The sequence below is a fragment of the Aythya ferina genome (assembly GCF_964211825.1).
Source record: "Aythya ferina genome assembly, chromosome: 2".
Lineage (NCBI taxonomy): Eukaryota > Metazoa > Chordata > Aves > Anseriformes > Anatidae > Aythya > Aythya ferina.
The window spans coordinates 113416994-113439675 of record NC_140297.1 but is presented as its reverse complement, the minus strand read 5'-3'; the positions used below and the strand labels follow the sequence as shown (position 1 = coordinate 113439675).

General features: G+C 36.4%; 1 protein-coding gene across 6 annotated transcripts in view; it reads left to right on the top strand.

Moving 5' to 3' along the window:
• The window catches only part of SNTG1 (syntrophin gamma 1), a 351164-nt gene extending 329195 nt beyond the window's left edge, over window positions 1-21969 (top strand). For all 6 annotated transcript variants that reach the window (XM_084511328.1, XM_084511327.1, XM_084511323.1 and 3 more), the window contains 2 exons: window positions 3072-3182; window positions 15353-21969. In XM_084511328.1, coding sequence (XP_084367454.1) covers window positions 3072-3182; window positions 15353-15511 — 270 coding nt within the window. In that variant the 3' untranslated portion in view covers window positions 15512-21969. The remainder of the gene's footprint in view (window positions 1-3071; window positions 3183-15352) is intronic.
• The last annotated feature ends 713 nt before the right edge of the window (window positions 21970-22682 follow it).

Here is a 22682-nt window from a genome sequence, read left to right as displayed (position 1 = left end):
TGGGCATTTAGGCATGTAGGTCTTGCTTGTTCTTTATAGTTTGTCACTATGAGGTAGTCACTGAAAAAGATAGGTCTAATCCCTGTTCAATGATCGAGCATTTTGCAATAATGAAAAAACAAACAAACAGGTCTTAAAAATGAACACATGAAACCACAAGAGGAAGTAACACAGGGTTCCCTAATGTACCACATTTTAAGAGTGGTCTGACTACTGGGTCACATCATTCTGCATCTTGTACGTCTACTACACATGAAATGTGCAGTTCTGGCTACAGAGCACAGCATTTAGCTTCTCAGGAGTTAAATGAGTCTTACTGCATATATGCTTAATTAATTCACCTAACTTGAGCTAGCTAGAATTTGGACATCTAGTTTAACCAGCTTTTACACTTCTGATGTAACAGAGAGGTGCATACACATCCAGAGTGTATCAGGAGGAACCAGTATTCATCCCAGTTCAAACCAGGATGAAGGAATTGTCCTTCAGAAATTCTCTTTCTAGAACAAAAGAAATAGCTAGGATGACTTTTTTTAGTGCTAGAAATATGTTGTTTTCCTGACTTAATAACTTAAAACTCACAGCATTTTCCCCAATCTTATTTTTACAAAAAGATTCCTCCTTCATGTGGAATTCTTTGGGAAAAAAAAAAAAAAAAAAAAAGTGTGCAATTTGTTGAAGACCACTCAAAAGAAACAAATAGTTCTTTCATTTCTGAATAATTTCATGCATAGTCAATGGCCTTTTTAATCTTTACACTTTAGATGAAGAGGGTTTAGTCTTTGCAAAGTATGCTGTTGAGATCTCAGTTCTCAGAACTTGTTTTGATATCCTAAGTAAGAAGTGCAATCTTGTTGGGAGTAGTCTCTAGAAGGATTTTGCCCCCTCTGCACTACAAGCCTGATTTTGCAGTGTACTTAAAAGCCATTGCTAAGTAGGGCTCTCAATACTGAAGTTATGCATAAACTGAAGTGTGTTCCTGAACCATGCCTGTGGTTTGGTGTGACTATCATTCTCTATCCTCTGAATGAAAATGAAGTGAGTAGCAAAGCTACATGGGAAATGCCAAAGTGTGGCAGTTCTATGCATCCTTCATCTTCACTCAGACTTCATCTGATTTAGAGTAAGGCCAGATACCCCAGGATTTTGACTGCCCAACTGAGGATCCTTTTTACAACTGCACCTCTCTCCTGGCCTCACCATACATCAGCAAAGAGAAAGGGGTTAGTACATTTATTTGTGGTTCTCCAGAGATAAAGATGAGATAAAGAGACGACCTTATGTTTCTCATTTAGGAAATGACATGCTTAAATAGGTTTGGTGTTCCTGTGGAAAGGATGTACTCTTGATTTTCTGACAAGATTCGTGGAGTAACATAGGTCTGTAAAAACAGACATTACTATGTAGGTAGGAAGTATGACCACCTGAGTATTTTGGGGGGGGGTTATTATTTATTTATTTTTTTACTCATTTTCCACAGTACATAAATAAATGTCATTATTTAAACCATCTGAAAGGAATTGCACACATTTAGAGATCAAGGAAGCTATTCTATTTTTTGTAGCACAGAGTGGTGTGCTCAGGAGGACAGCAAATCAAACAAATATGATATAGTTTCACATAAATTGCCAAATTCCTCTAGTTTATCTGAAACAGAATGTCTTTAATTCTGTTTATGGTAGAGGAGAGATCACTTGTCACATACACTTGGAGAATGAAAGTGGTGCTAAGCTTATTTTTTTTACTAGAAATGGACAAATATAGAGAGATTTTTTTTGTTATATACAATTGCAAACGTCTACTGGAAAATAAATCTTTCATTGTGTACTGTGCACAGTTAAGATATTGTCCCTTCCACCCACCCACCCCCCATCTACTTAGACAATATAAATGTAGCAAACTTTAACTTGTTGCATGTTGGAGATTTTTGAAGCTTATTAGCAACAAGAAATAAAGACATCCTGAAGCAAAGGGACCTTCCTGTGCTCAGGAAAGTTGAGAATTTGACCTCTCATATTCTGTTTAATATTAACTATATATTAAATCATGTAATACATATAGTCAAAAGACACAGATGGAAGCATCATGCTAATCCACTGAAATGAATTCATTTACTTACAAACCATTAACAACAACAACAACAAAAGTCATGTGAAATTATTGCATGTGAAATTAACGTCTCCTAAAAGCAGCAGCACAATATGAGTGAGGTTGACCTTATAATTATGTGAAATAATACTGAAATCACAATGAAAAATGATACTGCTTCAAAATACCTGCAGGAGAAAATATCTTTTAATGAAGCTGAAAGTATTTATAATAAACAGCTCTTTTCCACTTCTAGGAAAATAGAGTTTGAAATGCAGTTTTTTATAAAAGTTGTCTATATAAATTGCAGTTGTCTATATAAATCCACATGAGATATAATAAACAGACATTTTTATAGATTTATTTTTTTTAATTCTATGTTTATTCTGTAGAGAAATCTGCCTTTTATCAACACGACACAACTTAATTAATAATTTAAAGACTTGAATGGTCACTAATACTTAGAATTTATGATCTGCTTAAATTTCTTACTGGAGATTTCATAAGTAAACTCAAAATGACTTCTCATTATAAGGTTTCCTATTGTTATTTGTCATTTTAAATATGTTTGGTTTTAATTTGATATACACTTTATGGAAATACAACTAGATTATTATTAATAATAATATTGTTCCTGTGAAAGGAGAAATTTTGTGACAGGTTATTGCCTCAGATGGCTCAGGGAATCCACAGATCTTCAGAGGAAAAATCTTTGGCTTCGGGCATGACAGATTTTGATTAAATATAGTTAAAGGGATTTCAGAGTACATTTCACAAATGTAGTCTGACTGATCTCAATCGGACACTGCTAAAGTATGCTACACCCATATGTAATATTCATTTGGTTTAATGATGTACCACTGAGAGGTTAAAAGTTCCCCTAGAAGGGCATTAGCTGTTTCTATTACAGTTCACCATAATAATGCTTGTTCTTTTTTTTTTTTTTTTTTTTTTTTTTTTTTTTTTTTTTTTCCCACCTCTAGGCTGTACTTTGGAGGTACAAGTTTTCCCAGCTCAAAGGTTCTTCAGATGATGGGAAGAGCAAAATCAAATTCTTGTTTCAAAACACAGATACTAAACAAATTGAAGCAAAGGTAAAAACAACGTGTTCTCTTTTAGAATGTCAATATACATTAAAACATTTATTAAAGCTTCTAGGAGACAGGAGGAGTAAATTAAACTAAATTAATTAAAAGTATTAGATCAATGTGTGCAGTCAATGAATTTAAAGAAAAACAAAGAAATCTGAATGAACTGTTTGGATTTTTGGTAGATATAGTCTTTTAAAGGGCTCCATTACATTAAATATATATATGCCTAAAAGTATATATATCAATAATATATATGTGTGTGTGTATGTATATATTATTGATATATATATTTTTAGGCATGTTTGCAAAGACTATTAAGACTATTAATCATTTTGATAAAGATGGCTTAGAGTTTAAATGCCCTCACACCCTATACTTGTATAATGAAATGGTGCAAAACGTATCCTTTAGTCAGTTTGGTCAGACAATCCAGCAAGGGTCTAACATTGTTTTTATTTCTCAGAGAAAAAAAAAAGCGTGGATTAAACATAAAACCCATTACAAGAAGTTGTCATCAAATCTTTGTGTCTGCGTCTAATTCAAAATTAGAAAAGTTGCATTTTCAGTTGTGCTTTTGATTCAACAGTTGATTTACAAAAACAGTCACCTGAGATATTTATGCCTAGTTTTATGTCTGTCTTTTGAGAACAGTGCATTTACTATCCCAATGTATGTGAGGACAAGTGATCCACAAGGCTCACTGATGACTGAAACTGCCTTAGAGTCTGAATCAGAGGTCTTTTTGGCTAGAATCCCAATATTTTCATGATCCTAAATATTTTTGCTTGGATGTCTTTTATGCCTTGGTTTTGAAGCACTTAGTATATGTTTTTTCCTGTTCATGTCTATGTCAGAGAAAAAACTGCTGTATAAATGCAATAGCATTCTGTGAGGAAAGAGGAAATGGTTAAATACATTGTTTTCTAAAGGGGCTAAAAAAACAGAACATAATAAGGTATGCTAAGAAACAGGGCATTGTATTTTGGGCAATCAAGAGCTTAAACACAAACAGCTAAGGAACACTAAGCAGCTATTCTTCCTTCCTTTCCTTTCTTCACTGAACAGCTATTTACTTGATTTTGAATGTTATACTTAATATAATAAAGTATATATATTTTTAGGTATAAAGTAAAAGCTTCCATTATATCAACAGCAATGAAGTATGGTGGACTGTGTCTTTCAATACAATCATATTTTCCTTCTCAAGGATAAATATTTTCTTCCTGTTTTCTTCAGAAAATGTTTTAATACTAAAGATGTTTTCTTCACTAATAAGAAACAAAGGCAGGCTAAAGCTTTAAGGATGATTTTTCTGTTAAGCAAATAATATGAAACTATTACCATGCTCCTGAATACAGCTGAAGGATGAAACTTGTCATTTCTGTTCTGATATCTGTCTTGTATTACTATTATGTTAACACAACATTTTAGGACTATCTAAGTTAATGATGCAATAATATTTCTCGGAATTTTCTTTGGAATCCAAGAGTCAAATAGTGCTTCCCTTCCCTTCCCTTCCCTTCCCTTCCCTTCCCTTCCCTTCCCTTCCCTTCCCTTCCCTTCCCTTCCCTTCCCTTCCCTTCCCTTCCCTTCCCTTCCCTTCCCTTCCCTTCCCTTCCCTTCCCTTCCCTGCCCTGCCCTGCCCTGCCCTGCCCTGCCCTGCCCTGCCCTGCCCTGCCCTGCCCTGCCCTGCCCTGCCCTGCCCTGCCCCAAATTAAAAACAGTGTATAGTACAAAATCTAGATTTGGAAGAAGAAAAATAATTTTCATCAAAATGTTTCCTGATTTGAATTAAATTTGTAATGTAAATCACTTTTTAATACTTGGAGATAACTTGGTACTTTATGGGACTGACTGTTGTTCCCAGCTGAAATGAACAGAGCTTAATTTCTAAGGAATGTCATCTTTCTACCTTCTATCAAGGTAAAAATTCTACCTTCTACCTTGTGAAGGCAGAATATTATACAACCTTACTAGCATCCTAACTAACATGCTATCTTGTTTTCTAGTTACTTCTATTTCTTAAAAGTTTAAACTTTCTTGTTGATCAATTTGGAAATATATATATATATTTTTACTTTTATGTAGTTTTGTTGGTGATCAAAATATACCAGTTACAACATGATCAAAGAATGGCAGATTGTGTAGTCTTTGGAAGGTGCTATGAGCAAGGACTTCCAGTGAGTGAGGTGCTATAGAAAGGACTTCCAATTTTGTTTATAAATGAAGTATGTGGCTTAGTCTAAGAAGTATGGGTAAACTTGTCTATAAAATGAAGGAAAAGATTCTTAGGTCATATTTCTTTAACTTTGCTTACTTTAAAATTCTGTGGATATCCCTCTTGTGTATCTATTGAGCCTTTCAAATATTTAAAGCACTACTCAGCACAAGAAGAGGTGGTATTTTTTTTGGAATTTGCTAGCATTACAGAGCTACAGAAATAGCTATTCAGGGAACTCTCTAGTCATTAGGAAATGTTAATCAGATTTTCAGAAATATTTGTAATGCCAGGTTTCATGCATGCTGTATGAAGGCTTCATTTGGAATCAGACTATGGGAATTTTCTAAAACATCTGTTAAAGGTTGTGTTGAATATTCATATCCAAAGCTATCATCGACTGTTAAATGAAACTCTGTATTATGCATGTCCTGGAGACCCACTGTTATAAGGGGAAAATAGAGGGTAACATTTACTTGAGATAAATATAATTTTCTGTGAGTTATATTATATGGGGAATTATCAGAATATAGTAGGATGAGAGCTTACTGTTGAAAGAAAAAAAAAAAACATCTGAGGAACTATTACCTCAGCATATTAAGACTCGTCACTTTTGCATTCCCAAATGGTAACAAGGAAGCAGGACATAGCAGATAACTATGATGCAGCTAAATAAAGTTGCTAGAACTGAGAGTACTTTTTTCCTCTTCATCATCAATGGTAACATGCTCCATGCAGAACCTGCTATGGTTTGTGTGTACTTGATTTGAGACTCCTGCTTTTTGTATCTCCAGTGCCTGTTTTACTCCATCTCAGTTTCAGCTCTGGCACTGACAAGATGCATTAATGTATTTAATGCAGTATAATTCAGCTGCACCTTGAAAATGTGAAATGGCCCTGGCACAGATTTATTTTTTGTTTCTATTTAAATGATACTGGCTTCATCATATAATTCCTCCCTGTAAGAATATGAATTATCAAAATCCAAATGCTTCCAGTCATCACTATGTACAATGCTGCACATCTTGTGTATCTCAGCCCAGGTATGTGTGCCTGTGTCATGTTGTGCCTGTGTGATAATATCCTTTATATCTAGAACATTGATTCATGATCTAGAAAATTAAGTGTCAGAGTGCTTAGATATTTAATACTGATCCAAAATTTAGATACATTTGTTTCTATTCTATAAATATATCTGTTAATAATAAATACATCCCTGTTAATGTTACAAGAATCCCAGAAAAATACGTTTTCTGAGAAAAAATGCAGAATGACATCCTTTCATCCTTTCATCAGACAGCTTTTTTCTTTTTTTCTTTTTTCCTTTTTTTTTTTTTTTTGGTTTAGTTTGGTTTGTTTTGGTTTCTGAGAAACACACTTGCTGCCAGACTTACATTCCTACTGTATTCCTAACTGATAGAAAGTTCTTTACTGACACTGAAGTCTATATATGCTGTCAAAGTTCTTATTAGGCTTCATGCCTGACTTAACAACATTCAAAATGGCATCATATGTTATATATTTAGTTACTGTTCAATGAGGAATGATTCTTTTAAACTTAAAAATCATTTAACATGTATAAACATTTGACTCATTCTCTTAAATAATCTGAAAATACTTCCAAATTATTTTTTTTTCCCTCTTCATTTTGGCCTCTCTGAAACAGTATTATGCTACTATAAAGATGCATAGTGTAGAATAAAGGAATTGTTTCCCTGTAGACTTGAACAATTCCAGTCTGAAAAATCTGAACAGTGATCACCATAGGTCACAGTGGTGTGTCCATGGCAGTGTGCCTGGAAACACGTGACCTTGTAGGTCTCCAAGGTGAGGTCTAAGTAGTTTCTGAGACAAAAACCATTTAGGGGTAACATTAATCATTGGTATCCCTTAGACCTTCCAATCCGTAGGTTATTTCCCAGCTGTCACTCAGCAGGAGATATTGCACAGGTTTCCACAGTCAGACAGAATTTTTCAGACTGAGAGCTACAAGATGGAGCTATCGACATGACAGAACATGCAGCCTACATGTCACAGAAACACAGAATCACAGAATTGTAGGGGTTGGAAGGGACCTCAAAAGATCATCAGGTCCAACCCCCCTGCCAAAGCAGGTTGCTTAGAGCAGGCTGCCCAGGTAGGTGTCCAGACAGGCCTTGAATATCTCCAAAGAAGGAGACTCCACAACCTCCCTAGGCCGCCTGTTCCAATGCTCCGTCACCCTCACAGTGAAGAATTTTTTTCGCATGTCAGTGCAGAACTTCCTGTGTTCTAACTTGCAGCCATTGCCCCTTGTCCTATCCCCACAAACCACTGACAAGAGGTTGGCTACATCCTTCTGTCCCCCACCCCTCAGGTATTTATATACATTGAGGAGATCCCCTCTCAGCCTTCTCTTCTCCAGGCTGAACAGACCCATGTCTCTCAGCCTTTCCTCATAAGGAAGATGCTCCAGGACCCGAATCATCTTTGTGGCCCTCCACTGGACTCTTTCCAGGAGATCCCTGTCTTTCTTGTACCGGGGAGCCTAGAACTGGACACAGTACTCCAGGTGAGGCCTGACCAGGACAGAGGAGAGGGGGAGGATCACCTCCCTTGACCTGCTGGCCACGCGCTTTTTAATGCACGCCAGGATCCCATTAGCCCTCTTGGCCACAAGGGCATGGTGCTGGCTCATGGTCAACCTGTCGTCCACCAGGACCCCCAGGTCCTTCTCCTCAGAGCTCCTCTCCAGCAGGTCATCCCTCAGCCTGTACTGATACATGTGGTTGTTCCTTCCCAGGTGCAGGACTCTACACTTGCTCTTATTAAATCTCATTTGGTTTCTTCCTGCCCATCTCTCCAGCCAGTCCAGGTCTCGCTGAATGGCAGCACAGCCTTCTGGCATGTCAGCCACTCCTCCCAGCTTTGTGTCATAGGCATACTTGCTGAGGGCAGACACTATTCCCTCATCAAGGTCGTCGATGAAGATGTTGAACAAGACCGGACCCAGCACCGACCCCTGGGGAACACCACTAGTCACAGGCCTCCAGCTGGACTCTTCTCCACCGGTCACCACCCTCTGAGCTCGTCCAGTCAGCCAGTTCTCAACCCACGTTGCCGTCCACTCATCTATCCCACACTTTCTCAGCTTTGCTAGTAGGATGTCATGGGAGACAGTATTGAAAGCCTTGCTAAAGTCAAGGTAGATGACATCCAGGTAGATGACATCCACCGCTCTCCCCCCATCTACCCAGCTGGTGATGCCATCATAGAAGGCAATGAGGTTGGTCGAGCACAACTTCCCCTTGGTGAATCCATGCTGACTACTCCTCCTAACCTTCTTTTCCAATTGCTTGGAGATGGCATCCAGAACAAGCTGCTCCAATACCTTTCCAGGGACAGAGGTGAGACTGACTGGCCTGTAGTTTCCCAGATCCTCCTTCCTGCCCTTCTTGAAGACCGGAGTGACATTGGCTATCCTCCAGTCTTCAGGCACCTCACCCATTCTCCAGGACCTTTCAAAGATGATAGAGAGCAGTTTGGCGATCACATCTGCCAGCTCCCTTAGCACACGCGCATGCATCCCATCGGGACCCATGGATTTGTGTGTGTTGAGCCCACTCAGACACTCCTGAACCACTCTCATGTCCACCAGGGGGGAGCCCTCCATTTCCCAGACCCTTTGTCCTATTGTAAGGGGTGAGGAGGCCTGGGGGAGTGTCCTTGGAGCAAAGACTGAAGAAAAGAAAGCATTCAGTATCTCTGCCTTCTCAGTGTCTCCCGTGACCAGGATACCCCCCTCATTCAGCAAGGGACCCACATTATCCCTAGTCTTCCTCTTGCTGTTTACATACTTGAAAAAACCCTTCTTATTATCCTTTATCTCTTTCACAAGCCTCTTCTCTAGGCGGGCTTTAGCCTTCCTCGTCGCATCCCTGCAGGCCCTGACAACACATCTATACTCCTCCCAAGAGGACAGGCCCTTTTTCCACATTTCATAGACCATCCTCTTCCTTTTGATCTTATTGATGAGCTCCTTGCTCATCGACGTGGGTTTCCTGCCCCTCTTCCCTGATTTCCTATTCCTGGGGATGCACCGATCCTTAGCATGGAAGAAGTGCTGCTTAAATGTAGCCCAGCTCTCACAAGCACCCTTGCCTTCTAGCAACCTGTCCCATGAGATACTCCCAAGCAGGTCCTGGAAGAGGTCAAAGTTGTCTCTTCAACAGTCCAGGGTAGCAATCCTGCTTTTAGCCTTACTTCCTTTGCCTAGTTCCATCTGGAACTCCACCATCTCATGGTCACTGCATCCCAAGCTGCCCCCAACCTTCACATCCCTAACAAGGCCATCTCTGTTGGTAAGAACGAGGTCCAGGAGCACCCCCCACCTCATTGGCTCCTCCACCACCTGCAGCAGAAAATTGTCCTCAACGCATTGTAGGAACTGTTTGGACTGCTCGTGCCTGGCCGAGTTTCTTACCCAGCAGATGTCTGGGTAACTGAAGTCCCCCATGAGGACCAGCACTCATGATCATGAGGCCACTAGCAGCTGCTCGTAGAAGGCCTCATCGACTTCCTCCTCCTGATCTGGAGACCTGTAGTAGACCCCCACCACCGTGTCTCCCATACCAGCCCACCCCTTAATTCTTACCCACAAGCTCTCCACTTGTCCTTCACCCTCCTCCAGCTGGAGCTGGGTACACTCTAATTGCTCCCTCACATAAAGGGCAATCCCACGCCCTCGCCTCCCCCGCTTGTCTTTTCTAAAGAGGACATAGCCCTCCATGACTGTGCTCCAGTCATGCAAGCTGTCCCACCACGTCTCAGTGATTGCAACGAGATCGTGGCCCCACGACCGAACACAGATCTCGAGCTCATGCTGTTTATTTCCCATGCTCCGTGCATTGGTGGACAGGCACTTCAGGGAAGTAGCAGGTGCAGTTACCCCTGGGGGGATGCAAGAAGAAGATACTGGATGTCCCTCTGCCTTTTCTTTTGGGTTGAAAAGATAAACACAGAAGAGAGAGTTTATTTCTCATCTATAAGACACAAAAAGGATTCATTTAGGCACCTTGCTATCTATTTATCTATTTCTTTAGCTATAGCTTAGTGATCTGTTAATGTTTTTCCAGCATCATAGCAGCTTCCAGAAATTAGCACAATCTCAGCACATAAACTCACAGCACTGTACTCTTTAATTTTACCTGGCCAAAGAGTGGACCACTGCAATGAAAACTGTTGTTTGTTTGTTTGTTTTGTTTTGTCTTGTTGTAGTTTTTGGTTTGTTTGTTTGTTTTTTTCCTTCCTGACAAAATGTGTATTAAATCCATGAGAGATTCCGTTTCCATACATATAGACTCCCAACCATCACAGTATGGAATATATATATATATATATAAAGCAGGATTATTGCTGATTTTTTACTACATGCAATTTCCACTTATATTTTGTAAATAAACACACAACACAGTAATTTCCCCATTACAAAGGCAAGAATTTGATACTTAGTAAATTAGAATAGCAATAGACCTACAGAACTGGACTGAGCAAAAGTATGACCTTACATTTCACCCACTGTAAAACAAGGCATGGTATATATCCCCAAAACTACACTTCTCTCTGTGCTTTCACCTTTCTGAACTTCAAGGGATTTTTCACAGCTGAACAGTTTTCTCAGCAAAACTTGGCCAAAATCACCTATACTGTGACAAAGACACCTACAGCTATACTGTATCAGGTTAGCTTTTTTTCACAGACTAGATGATTCCCTGAACTGAGAACGTTATGAAACAGAGGTGAGCAGAGAAATCAGCTAATGTAGATCTATTCAACTGGGCAAAACTATGGTATCAGCAAAAGAACTTTAAATTTAATTTAATTTATTATTAATACTAATTAATTAATAATACATTAATAGTAATTAATGTTATTTAATTTGTACTTGAAATTAGCTTATATAGAAATATAATCTATAATAAGAAAAATAGCCTGAATTACTACTCCTGCAAATGTGAACAAAATACTTGCTTTCCAGTGCATTGCAAGGTGTCATGATGAATGCTTTTACGATTTTCCAGGGTGATATTTCTGCTCATTTCAAGTATATTCTCCAAAGTATAATTTTAATTTAATCCTTGTTCTTAGCCTTGATGTTTTTTATGTGAGCATCACACTGTGCTTCAAATTTAGAATATCAGCTTTAAATGGGTTTTAAGTATACATCCTTCAGATTTTTATAGAGTGATTGCTCAGTTGCAGTGACTGAATTCTGAGTTCAGATTTCTGAACTGCGTAGGTATTTGTGTCTTAGTTTTTAGTTTCCCTGCATCTTGCACATGGAATATCTGTTTCATATCTGTTTAAATCAGATTCTATCCTAATATAGAGAGACTATTTAACATCATATTTGATGAAGCAGCAAATATCTTCACATATCAGCAGTTTATATAAGGATTAAAGAGATTTGTTGTGACAAAAACATGAATACTTACAAACTAACAGTTGTTTGATTTTGTAGATGTACAGTTTTGTAGATGTACAGTTTACGTAGTTACACAATTAGTATAATGCAATAATAGTCAATTTGTACTTTTTTTTTCATTTGGGACCCGTCTTAATTTTCCTTTTTTTTTTTCCACCTTTGTTTTGTCAATCCAGATTTTCTTTGTGTAAGTTTACTAGAATTTTCATACACTTCTGGCCATGCTCAATGACTTTATGTTTCTCACACACCTTTTTACTGACTTATATTGTCCTCTACAGAAACTGCAAATGTTCAGATTAATAGTCTGGTAATGCCTGGTGTAATGACAACAATGTTGGGTGAGAATAGATTGGTCAAGAGATAGGTGAATGGAGCCCAAGAGGGTATAGTGGTATTTTTGGAAGAGTGGGGTTGTTGGTGATGGGTACAGACAACAGTCTGAAATTGGAATAACAGTAAATTGTATTCTTGTACATGAACAAATAGATGAAGTTTGGATTTCCTTGCTTTTTGAGGATTCAGAGTATCTGCTTTTCCCTATAGGTGGCACCCTTTATAGCTTGATAGCATATTTATTTAAGTTTCTTAAAGTTTGTTTGTTTGTTTATTTGAACCTGGGTGTGGAATACACAATATTCTGCTAGATGAAAGTGTATTCATACAAGCAGATGACTGATAACAGAGTATATACAAAAACAAAAAGGGGGGGCTAGGTATGCAGAAAAACTTGTGGGCTCCCCTCCATCATGCAGTACTGCAGACCCATGGAGATTTAAAAGTGAAAGTTCTCAACACAAGCGAGGGAATGTTTTGTCTGTCAGCAGCTTTTTGTGAACCTTTATCTGTTCATTAAGATTTCTTGTGACTAGTCCAGAAAAATGTTGCTCCTGATGGATCCCATTCCAGCAATTAGACTCCTTTGAATTAAGCTGCAGACTTTAATCAGGCTTGTATGTACTCACTGCAAACCAATATCAGCTTACTTTGATTCACATTTCTTCTATTTCCAGTGTTAATGTGAAGCGTGCTTGTAGCAGAGTTTGTGTGTGATCCCTCTTTTTCCTTCTGAGGCACCCGCCCTTCTAGGAAGAAGTGGCACAAGGATGGGTCACAAGGGTGGGAATCACAAGGGTGGGAATCACAAGGGTGGGAATTCTGCCCTGCACAGTCAGGACACAAGCTATGTGTCTTTAAAGAGATTCACAGATTTTGGTTATTTTGATTAGCTGGTGTGAGGGAAAAAATAAAATAAAATAATGTGTCTCTCTTAATCAAGCTGATGTTACTTGGAGTCTCCACCTAAACCACCTTGAATGTGTGTACCAAGCTAAATTCTGTTATCACAGAGGTTCCCATTTCATTCAGTACATGACATGATACACACATTGACACTGAAATAGGAATAATGTTTCATGCCAAATAGCAATCTAACATTTGTTGACTTGTTAGTGCTCGTCTTTACAATCAAGGTAATGTGTTGTGTCATTACTGTCAGTAATACTGAACCAATGGGACCTTCAGCAGCTGTGCTGTTTTCTCTCGCAGTTTCATTGAAGGTCCATTGAGCAATGGATCTTCCCACTGTGTTACTGTTGCAGAAACACCTGTGATAACTGGTTGTAATTGTACTAATGCACTGTGAAAATTCAGTGCCCAGTAGCCATAATTATGATGTACATAAGAACTTTCAGCTAGTAGGATTACCTAATTGACTCGAACAATTTTCAAACTGTACTATTTGTTTTAATAGATTTGCTCTGTTGAAACATAGACAAGAAGGTAGTCTTTTCACAGATAACACAGAAGTGATATCATGTTCCACTAAATTATTTTCTCATCTTAAGCTTCAGTTTTATTTTTATAGTACCAGAAAGATATTAATAAAAAGGGGTTACCTGGAAAATAACTTAATTTAAATGACATGTTTCTTGAAGTTCCATTAAAAAAAAAAAAAAAAAAAAAAAAAAAAAGAGGGGTTGGGGGAACCTCTGGCTTAGTATTTTAAAATGAAAATGTCTCTAAACAGATTTTTTAAATGGACACAGGTGGAAGGTATGTGAAACTTTATCTTCCTTAATGAGAATTAGTACTTAGGGGATGTTAAAGAAGCTTATGAGCAATTAAAAATTAATTTCTGAGCATGTCCAAAGTACATCTGCTCAGGTTGTAAGAGAGTTGAACAAAGCTCCACTCATCTAGTACATCACTGGATATTCGGCACACATAGCCCTCTGCTTTCAGGCAGTTGATACCCCTTGCAGATAAGGGATTTGTGAATGTCTCCATGAAATATGTAAAGCAACATCTTCTAGGAAAGGTCAGGAGGCAGAAAATTGCATGTTAATGAAATTTTTAGAATTTTATCATTTTTTGTTGAATTCACAATAATATCAAACAAAAAAAAAAAACACAAATTTTTGTCAAACATCAACTATCAGTGCTGGACAGAAAGACAAATAGGACAGATACCTGTTGCTGGCTTCAGTACAGAAATTTACATAGATGGAGAATCAAAGAAAAAAGATGGCAACTCTGCACCACCATCACTACAAATGTACGTATTCAAATACCTCAGTATCTGCTTTCAAATACAGCAGATGTTTATTGATTAAATATCAACACCAAAAACACATACTGAAGAAACCCTAAAAAAAAAAAAAAAAAAAAGAACAAAAAATAAAAAATAAAGTTATCATCATGATCTCATTGATCAGGAAAAGTCAATTAGACACAAAGGAGCAAATATGTTAAAAAAATGTATTTTTTATTTATTTCCTCTCTTGTAGTGTCTCAGAAAGTCTCAGTTGAGGAGCTATAAAGTAATGTAAATTAAAGTAGAACAAGAATGTCTTTGTCTAATATTGCTAATAAGTTTAAAACATGAAGTCTGTTCCTAATTTTTGGTCCAATAATAATATTTGCCTCAGTGAAGACAGAGCCAGAATATCACTGTATGATAGTAGCACATTTTAAAAATGTCTTAAAAAAAAAATAAAAAAAAAAATGAAGACTCAACATAGGTGAAATAATAGTTACCAGTGTGGTGAGGTAATATGACATAAATGTGACATATGTGGAAATCAACACTGCTGAACTTTGTGGCTACATTGAATATACAGTAGATATATGTTATGGTGCACTCATTTAATTTTTAAATAAATCAACCTGCAAAATGTGCCAGATTTGTATTAATAAAATGAGGGGGAAAATGGACTGTATGATTGTCTCATGCCTTCTTTACCAGGCAGGACCTCATATTTCTGTGGAAGCACTTAATCAGAAAATGGTCCATATCAGCATCTAAACAATTATTTACAGAATAGAGAGAACTCAGTCTCTAAGTCTCTATAAGGGAGAATTTTCAGGCACATCAGCAGAATTATGTAAAACTATTAAAATTATTTGTATTTGAATCACAGTTCATTCCTGGGTGTATATTTTTGAGGTCTTCTTTTGATTCATTTTAAATCTTTTTGTTTTCACTTCCAGGAGCTGGAGTTTTCCAACCTGTTTGCAGTCCTTCACTGTATCCACTCATTCTTTGCAGCCAAAGTGGCTTGTTTGGACCCTTTGTTTGTAGGCAGTCAAGCCACAACTTCTGCTGCTCCCACAACTTCTGGTACTGGCAAATTAAAGTATACTACTTGATATCTCACATTACAGCACTTCCACTTAAGAAAAAGACGCAACAGTGTATAAATATTCATAAGATGTAGACCTTTGGTGAACCATGTACGTGGAAACCAATCCTGGAGTCAAGACATCTTGCAGCATCAGCAGACAGATGGTCACATGGGATCATAAATTCATCTCTGTTCTGCAAGACACCAGTAAATAATCCTAGCCAAAACTCCAGAATAGGATGGATATGCTTTTAGTATGATCTATTTGTACTTAGATAGTGCTTTAAGCAACATTGGAAGCAAAGGAATAAATGATGCAATGAAGCACTTCAGTATTTAATAAAATTTTCAAATGGCTGTAATAATACACAAATAGAATTGTCATTTTCCTGTTTTCAGATTTTTTTATGACAATATGCTAAACTCTGAGTATGAACTTAATACCGAATGATTGTGTTATAAATGACATAAGAGCAAGCAACAAGCATATAGTACATGGTGACAAGGAGATGAGCATGAAAAGACATTTGTGTAAGTATCTCCTCAAATAAGAAAGCACTTTAAGCATTGTTGTAAATCCATACTTGTGTCCATACATGAAGTATGGAGTCATGCTACTTTTTCTATTTTGTTCTTTTATTCTAACAATAACAAAATATAGCCATATTGACTGGCATATAGAATAAAAACAAAAACAAAACCAACCAACAAACAAAACATAACCCTTCTTCCACGATTAAGTCCCTGTTCTTCAAGTGATGATAATGTGATATGTATTCTATTTTAATTACAAGTTAAGTGCAAGTGTGTAAAATATCGCGTCTGCTGTTTACTTTTCCTTTTTTTTTTTTAGTTAACTAAGTTCTGTAAATCTAGAAGTCTTTGCTCACAAGACTTAGCTGTTGAATTTGTTTCAAACATAATCCACCTAATACATTGTTCCCATGTTTAACCTTTGTTCCACTCAGGATCTCAACAAAATAGGAGTTTGAAATATGCTTGAAAAATGAGTCCAACTTTTGAATTCTTAATAATTTCTTTTTATATATTGCTAGTAAGAGACAGGAATAAAATAAATAACCTGTAACAATAGAATAGATGAAAATGCATAATGCCTTTGTATATTAAAAATACATCACCCTCAACTACATATCATCCATACTAGTTCCAGGGTTTCATTTATTGATGAAACTTGAAGGATTTGTACATTCATAACTAATAACTTTATTTAAATATAATTTTACAAAATAATTTAATTTTTTGCTATTACACACATCAATGAAGATGGCAAAGTGGTGGGAGCACGTATGGGATATGAGCATATATGGGATAAGAGCAAAAGAGGTAGTATGGTGTTTTGGCCAAACAGGATATAAACCTAAAAGACTGCAGAGAAAACAGTTAGTGCAGATTTAGTGTGTGCATAAGATTTTAAATAATACTTTCTGGAGATTCTATTTATTATATTGAAATCCTTTTGTTTGTTTGTTTGTTTGTTTGTTTTTCCCCAATTAAACTTGTTATAAATACTCATAGAAGGGTTAGGGACACAATCTCTCATGTGTAGCAGAAAGAGAAAATCTTTCACATCCACTTTTATATGTTAAAATAAGGAAAACTTCATAAGAGAAGCCAGAGAAAAGCTTTTTCACAATGGGAACAATTGAAATGTAATGCAGACACAAAAAATGAATGAACCACAGTGGCAAATTATGCATCTGTTTTTTTGCTTTGCAGTAGAAATATTTGGATTTCTGTGTGTGAGAAAGTGTCCCTGCAAAATGGGGAATTGAAGTAAAGCTGATAGCAGAAGATTCTAGTTATATATGTACTAGAATCTGAATTCAAATTATAACCAAATAATCTGAAAAAAATGTTTTCTGGCAACTCTGTATTGTTTCCAAATGACTATCAATCAGTAGGTGCTTACTTCTTATTAGTACATCTCCTAAAAGATGTACATTAGTACATTAGTACATCTTTTAGTGTTACAGCATTAAAAATTTTCAGTTTGTGATTCACATTCTATGCTAAATACAATTGAATAGTGTCATTATCCAGCTATTATCCAGCTGTTTTAAATGTCAACAATATTCATCATTTTCATAGTTATCATCCTGTTTACATGAAGCTTCCCTAAATAAGGGGGTCAGATCCTGGTCTTTGCTTCACAAGTAATAATGCTGTGGCTGTCCATAAGATCTTGAGTTTGTTTGTGGGAGATTATAAGTGCCAGATGTTTTAAATCTAAAACTACAACATTCAAAGGGGTTTACTGATGGTAACTCAGGCAATGTCCTTGTCAAGAAAGCATGTACTAGAAAAGCAAATTTTGACAGAGCACTGACAATGCTGGAAACAGAATGAAAACAGAATCTGTTAATAACAGTTCTCCCCCTCTGTACTCACAGATCATCTCCTTCTTGTTAGTGTGTTGTTGTGGCATTCAGCCATCCCAGTGTTGGCATATGCCAACACCTCAGTAATATGTGCTCTGCAGGTAATAGCAGAATCTAGAATTAATCAACTGCCAGTTGAATGTTTTTCCTTCAACCAGCTCATATGACAAGCAGAATTGCACCACTGAAACTGAGTTATTTAAGAGATGTTTAATACAGTTAAGTGAGCATAATGTTTATCCACAACAGCAGAAAGTATGCTATTGCAAATTGCAGTAGATTAAGAGATTCTGTGATATGAAAGCGAAAAATAAGTAAGTAAATAAATAATTTGCTTCCTGTGTAGAACTGGTCTCATGACATGAACTTAATAGGCTTGGACTCTACTAGGGTATCCTAAAGAACTTTGTCATGAATTTTGTTTGTAGAACTGATATACTCATCAATAAGAATTTTTTAACTGGGCATTAAATATACAATATTTAAGAGACAAACACTAGCCTACAAATTAGAACTGCATTTGTTGTTGTTGTTGTTGTTGTAGTTGTTTTTTATTATTATTATTATTATTTATTTATTTTATTTTAAAAGAGCTGAACTGTTGGGGCTTAATCAAATTTTTCATTTCAAGAAGATAAAAGTGTGGTTCAGAGAGCATAAAATGCCATAGCCTTGGCTACATGTCAGCACTGGTTTGTAAATGGGAGGTTTGGGGGGCTTGGGCACTGACCTCACAGTATTCAGCTTTGCCCTCTTGGGGCAAGTTGGTCAGAAACTCAGCCTTGAAACAAGAGGGAAAATTTCAAACAATGTGTAATACCTAATCCTGAAACAACAAGATTTAATTTAAATATCTACATATTTCATATAAATATACAAAGAAGATTCTAAATTATTGTGAACCTCATGTGTATACGTAAAAAGCCAGGCTTTATATTGCTCTCATTTAACATATAACATATAATGAATCCATGCATTTTGTAAGTCAACACAGCCCACTGAATATGAAGAAAAAACAGTTATAAAGAACTATCGTCTCTTGCTAAAAATTTGTATGAAAATTAAAGCAAATATTTGACATATAAAAGAACAAACAAAGTCAAAGAGTAAAAAATAATTTGTTCTCTTTATGTATTATATTCTTGAATAAGTTTAATTAAAAAAAAATCTTTATACTTATGGTATGTGACTATTGAAATTATATTTTATAACATACCAAATGTAACATACTCTTAAATATAACAAAATATATTTGGGTTTATTTGATTTGCTTCATGATTGAAATTTCAGATAATCTGAATTCAGATAATCTGACTCTTCCACAGAACTAACCATAAGTGAGGCTATAGTGTTAACATAATCTTTTATGAAAGTGTTGCAGATTTATATACATGTTTTTCTGAATTTCATCAGTGAATGAATACATTTTGTTTCCTACATCTGTTTAAAGATATAGTTACAGATTTTCAAAAGAGATTTGCAAACCAGTAGCATGAAGGCATTTTTGAAATAAAAATCAGGATATTTTTAAATGTTTGTCATTTTATTTTTTTTTAAGTAGGTGCAGTAGGAGTTTTGTGGACACGAACCAGTTGTAAGTTGATTATTTTTGAAAACCAGTAATTTGAACTTTTGGTTATTCAAACTAGAATTCATAAAAATGTAAAATAATAATATACAATATCAATATGCTTTGAGAAGAAATTACTGAAAAATATTATTTTACAAATTAGTACTTAATCCCATGAAAATATACTTATTTACTTTGTGTGCTTTAACTTTATCAGAACATCTCACAGTGGACTAGGCGGTTGTAGTTACTACATCCTGTTATTTTAAATATGATTTATCTTATTCAATGCCTTAAGATGTTTCCTACATCAAGATAAATATTAAAAAGGCTGAAGATCTTTTAAATGTACAGCTGCTGCCCTTAAAATTCAGTAGCTTTGCTGTTGTTTAAGCACCCTCTAGTATTCCCTATGCCAAAAAGAAAGATCAGTTTTCATTCTGACATAGAAATGCTAAGGAAAATGCAAATTTATTACTATTAAACACTAACTCCTGTACTGCACTTTCCATTCCCTTAAAGGGTCTGGTCCCTGAGAAAGTGTAGTTTCTGGAAAAAAAGCTCAAGCTGATTTTAAAATGTTCATCCTTGGACAATTTAAAACCTTCAGATTTGGACATCCGAGGTGCTCACCCAAATTCCCTAAATTTTAGCACCTGCCGTAGATGCTCAGTACAGAACTTGAGGCTCTCAAAAGGGCAATACAAGGCAGGACCACAAGTTAGGACTCTGAAGGTGTGTTTGTCTCTAACTACAGTAGCCACTGTAGTTGTAGGTAGCCACTGCACTGTAGATGCAGTCACATTCATGTTTTCAATTGCATCAGCAATGTGCTTTTGATGTCAGGCTCCTGCCCACTGCCTCTCACTGTGCATTTTGCAGAGCAGGCAATAAACACACAAAATGAGTTTTTAAGCTGAAGCTAAACCAGCATCACACCTCATGAGTTCCAACTGCTAATGGACATTCAGTCCATATGACCTGACTAAAGCAAGTTGAAAGTCAGAATCCCCCTGAAACACTAGGGCTGTTGGGTCCTGGTGAGAGCCCTTTCTCTCTGCACGGTGGCTGATGTTCATGCACTGTGGGTGCTGGAAGGACCCCAGAAAGCTGAGCTTCCTTGTGCAGTCTGACAGAGCCTAGTGCCTGGGACAGGATGTGGTGCTGCAGCAAAGGGCTTAATTGAACCTTCTTTTAAAGAAGAAAGCAGCTGACAAAAGCCCATGCCAAACTATCCTGCGTTGCCCTTTTCCCTTGCCACAAAGGGAAATTACTGACTGCAAGTAGGTTACATGGTGCTGGTCAGCCCTCTCCCTGCTGTGTCTTTCTTCCCGTCTATCACAAATGCATACCTGCAAATTCACTCTGACATCCCCACGAACACTGCTGTGTCCCCTCAGACCCTTTGCTCTGGACAGATGGCAAAACTGCATTCACTCAGCTACATAAGGGAGCCTCTAAACATCTGATACAGCCAGGGGACAGTAAGCATTATGGCAAGGGCATCCATGTACCGGAGGAATGCTGTAGTCTGTGACTAACATTTAGGCTAAAGTCATACCTGAGCTTAAGTGCTTTCCTGACTAGGACAGATCTTAAATGCAATTTTAGTAGTTTTCCTATAATTAAGTCTATAATGTCAACAAATTTCTACTTTCTTGACTCCTTTTCCCATTTTCAGGATGTTCAGTGGAGATGGCAATTCATATTCTGTTGGAATTAGAGGGAAAAACACAAGGATACTGGAATACAAATAAATTTCTATTTAAATTCTGTATATTATTACAGTACATTCCATGTCTATTAAAATATGTTGAATAATGTAAAACTAAATGCTTTCATTTAGCTAACCTAGCCGGTTTTCATTGTTATTATACACGTCTCCCACTTTCAACAACTTTTTCTACAAAAATCCCAACTATATATTACAGAAATGCTTTCATTATTCAGTATATACTAATATATAATGCATAGTGTGTGTGTGTGTGCGTATGTGTGTATATATTAGTATATACTAATGGAAAATATTCAGTATATATTAATGAAAGTTACACATTAGGCACAACTATAAAACAGAAGCATAAATCCATGAAGCTTTACATTTAAAAACTTAATCTTATAATACTATAAAGAAATATGTATATTAGTTGAAGAAATGGCTATTTTTGCAGGATATGCACAATCTGGATATATGATAATAAATTGATGAACATTAACTGATTTACTATTTCATACCTCCAGAATTTTGATTTTTTAATTATTCTTATCCTTAAGCACATTTGCAATATATGTCATAAGTTTTAATTTGTTATGAACAAAAATGAATGAAAAAATGTAATAGAAAGTGCTATATATTTTATAAATATTAAAAACTGAAGAAAAAATATTCAATTTATTTATTTCATTTTCAGTTATGTTTTTGTGGTTGTTTGTAATATGTATTTGTGACGAACACGTCACTTAGTTGTTTAAGCTCATTAATGTACCACTAATAAAACGCTATCTTCTGTTTTGTTTTTGTTATGTTTTGTTTTGTTTTGTTTCTTTTTGTAACAGAACATAACAGAAAAATGTAGAAAATAAATACTTTTTAACTAATCTTTTGCATTCGGTCATAGAGTGTATGAGTTTTATATAATTGAAAGTCAAGTCTGAGAGATCAAGAGAATACTTGAAGAACCAGGGGTGCTAATGTTATTGCCTACCGCCATATTCAACTGATTATTTGATAGAAATAATGACAATTGCTCACTTGTATGATCATTTCCACAACACAAGTCACCCACTCAAAGTCTGACTAAGATTTCTAAATACCTCTCTTTTCCCCCTGGCTATGAAGCTCACCCCCTTCAACAATCAGATTATTTTACCATTGACATTTAAATGCTTAGTGTTGGTTGGAGTGTTCCTGGGCCTGATACTGCAATGCCTGAAGGTATTTTCTGGTACATCTTTGCAATGTAACAATTTTCAAACAGTGCTGCCACTATTAGAACAAAGCCAACCTTGATCAGTTCAATTCTGTTTGACTTTTTCCATGACTGAAGGCATGGATGGGGAGAAAAGGAGACCCAGTGGTTAGCTAAGCAGCATTGTACATTTTCAACAACTGAGGAACATTGCAGCACATTTTTTGCATGCATATCTTTTGTGCCCTTCTTGAGCTTTCAGTGTGGAGAAGCGAGGTCTGCTCCCCTGTCACCATGCTTCTGTTATTCTTTCCCAAC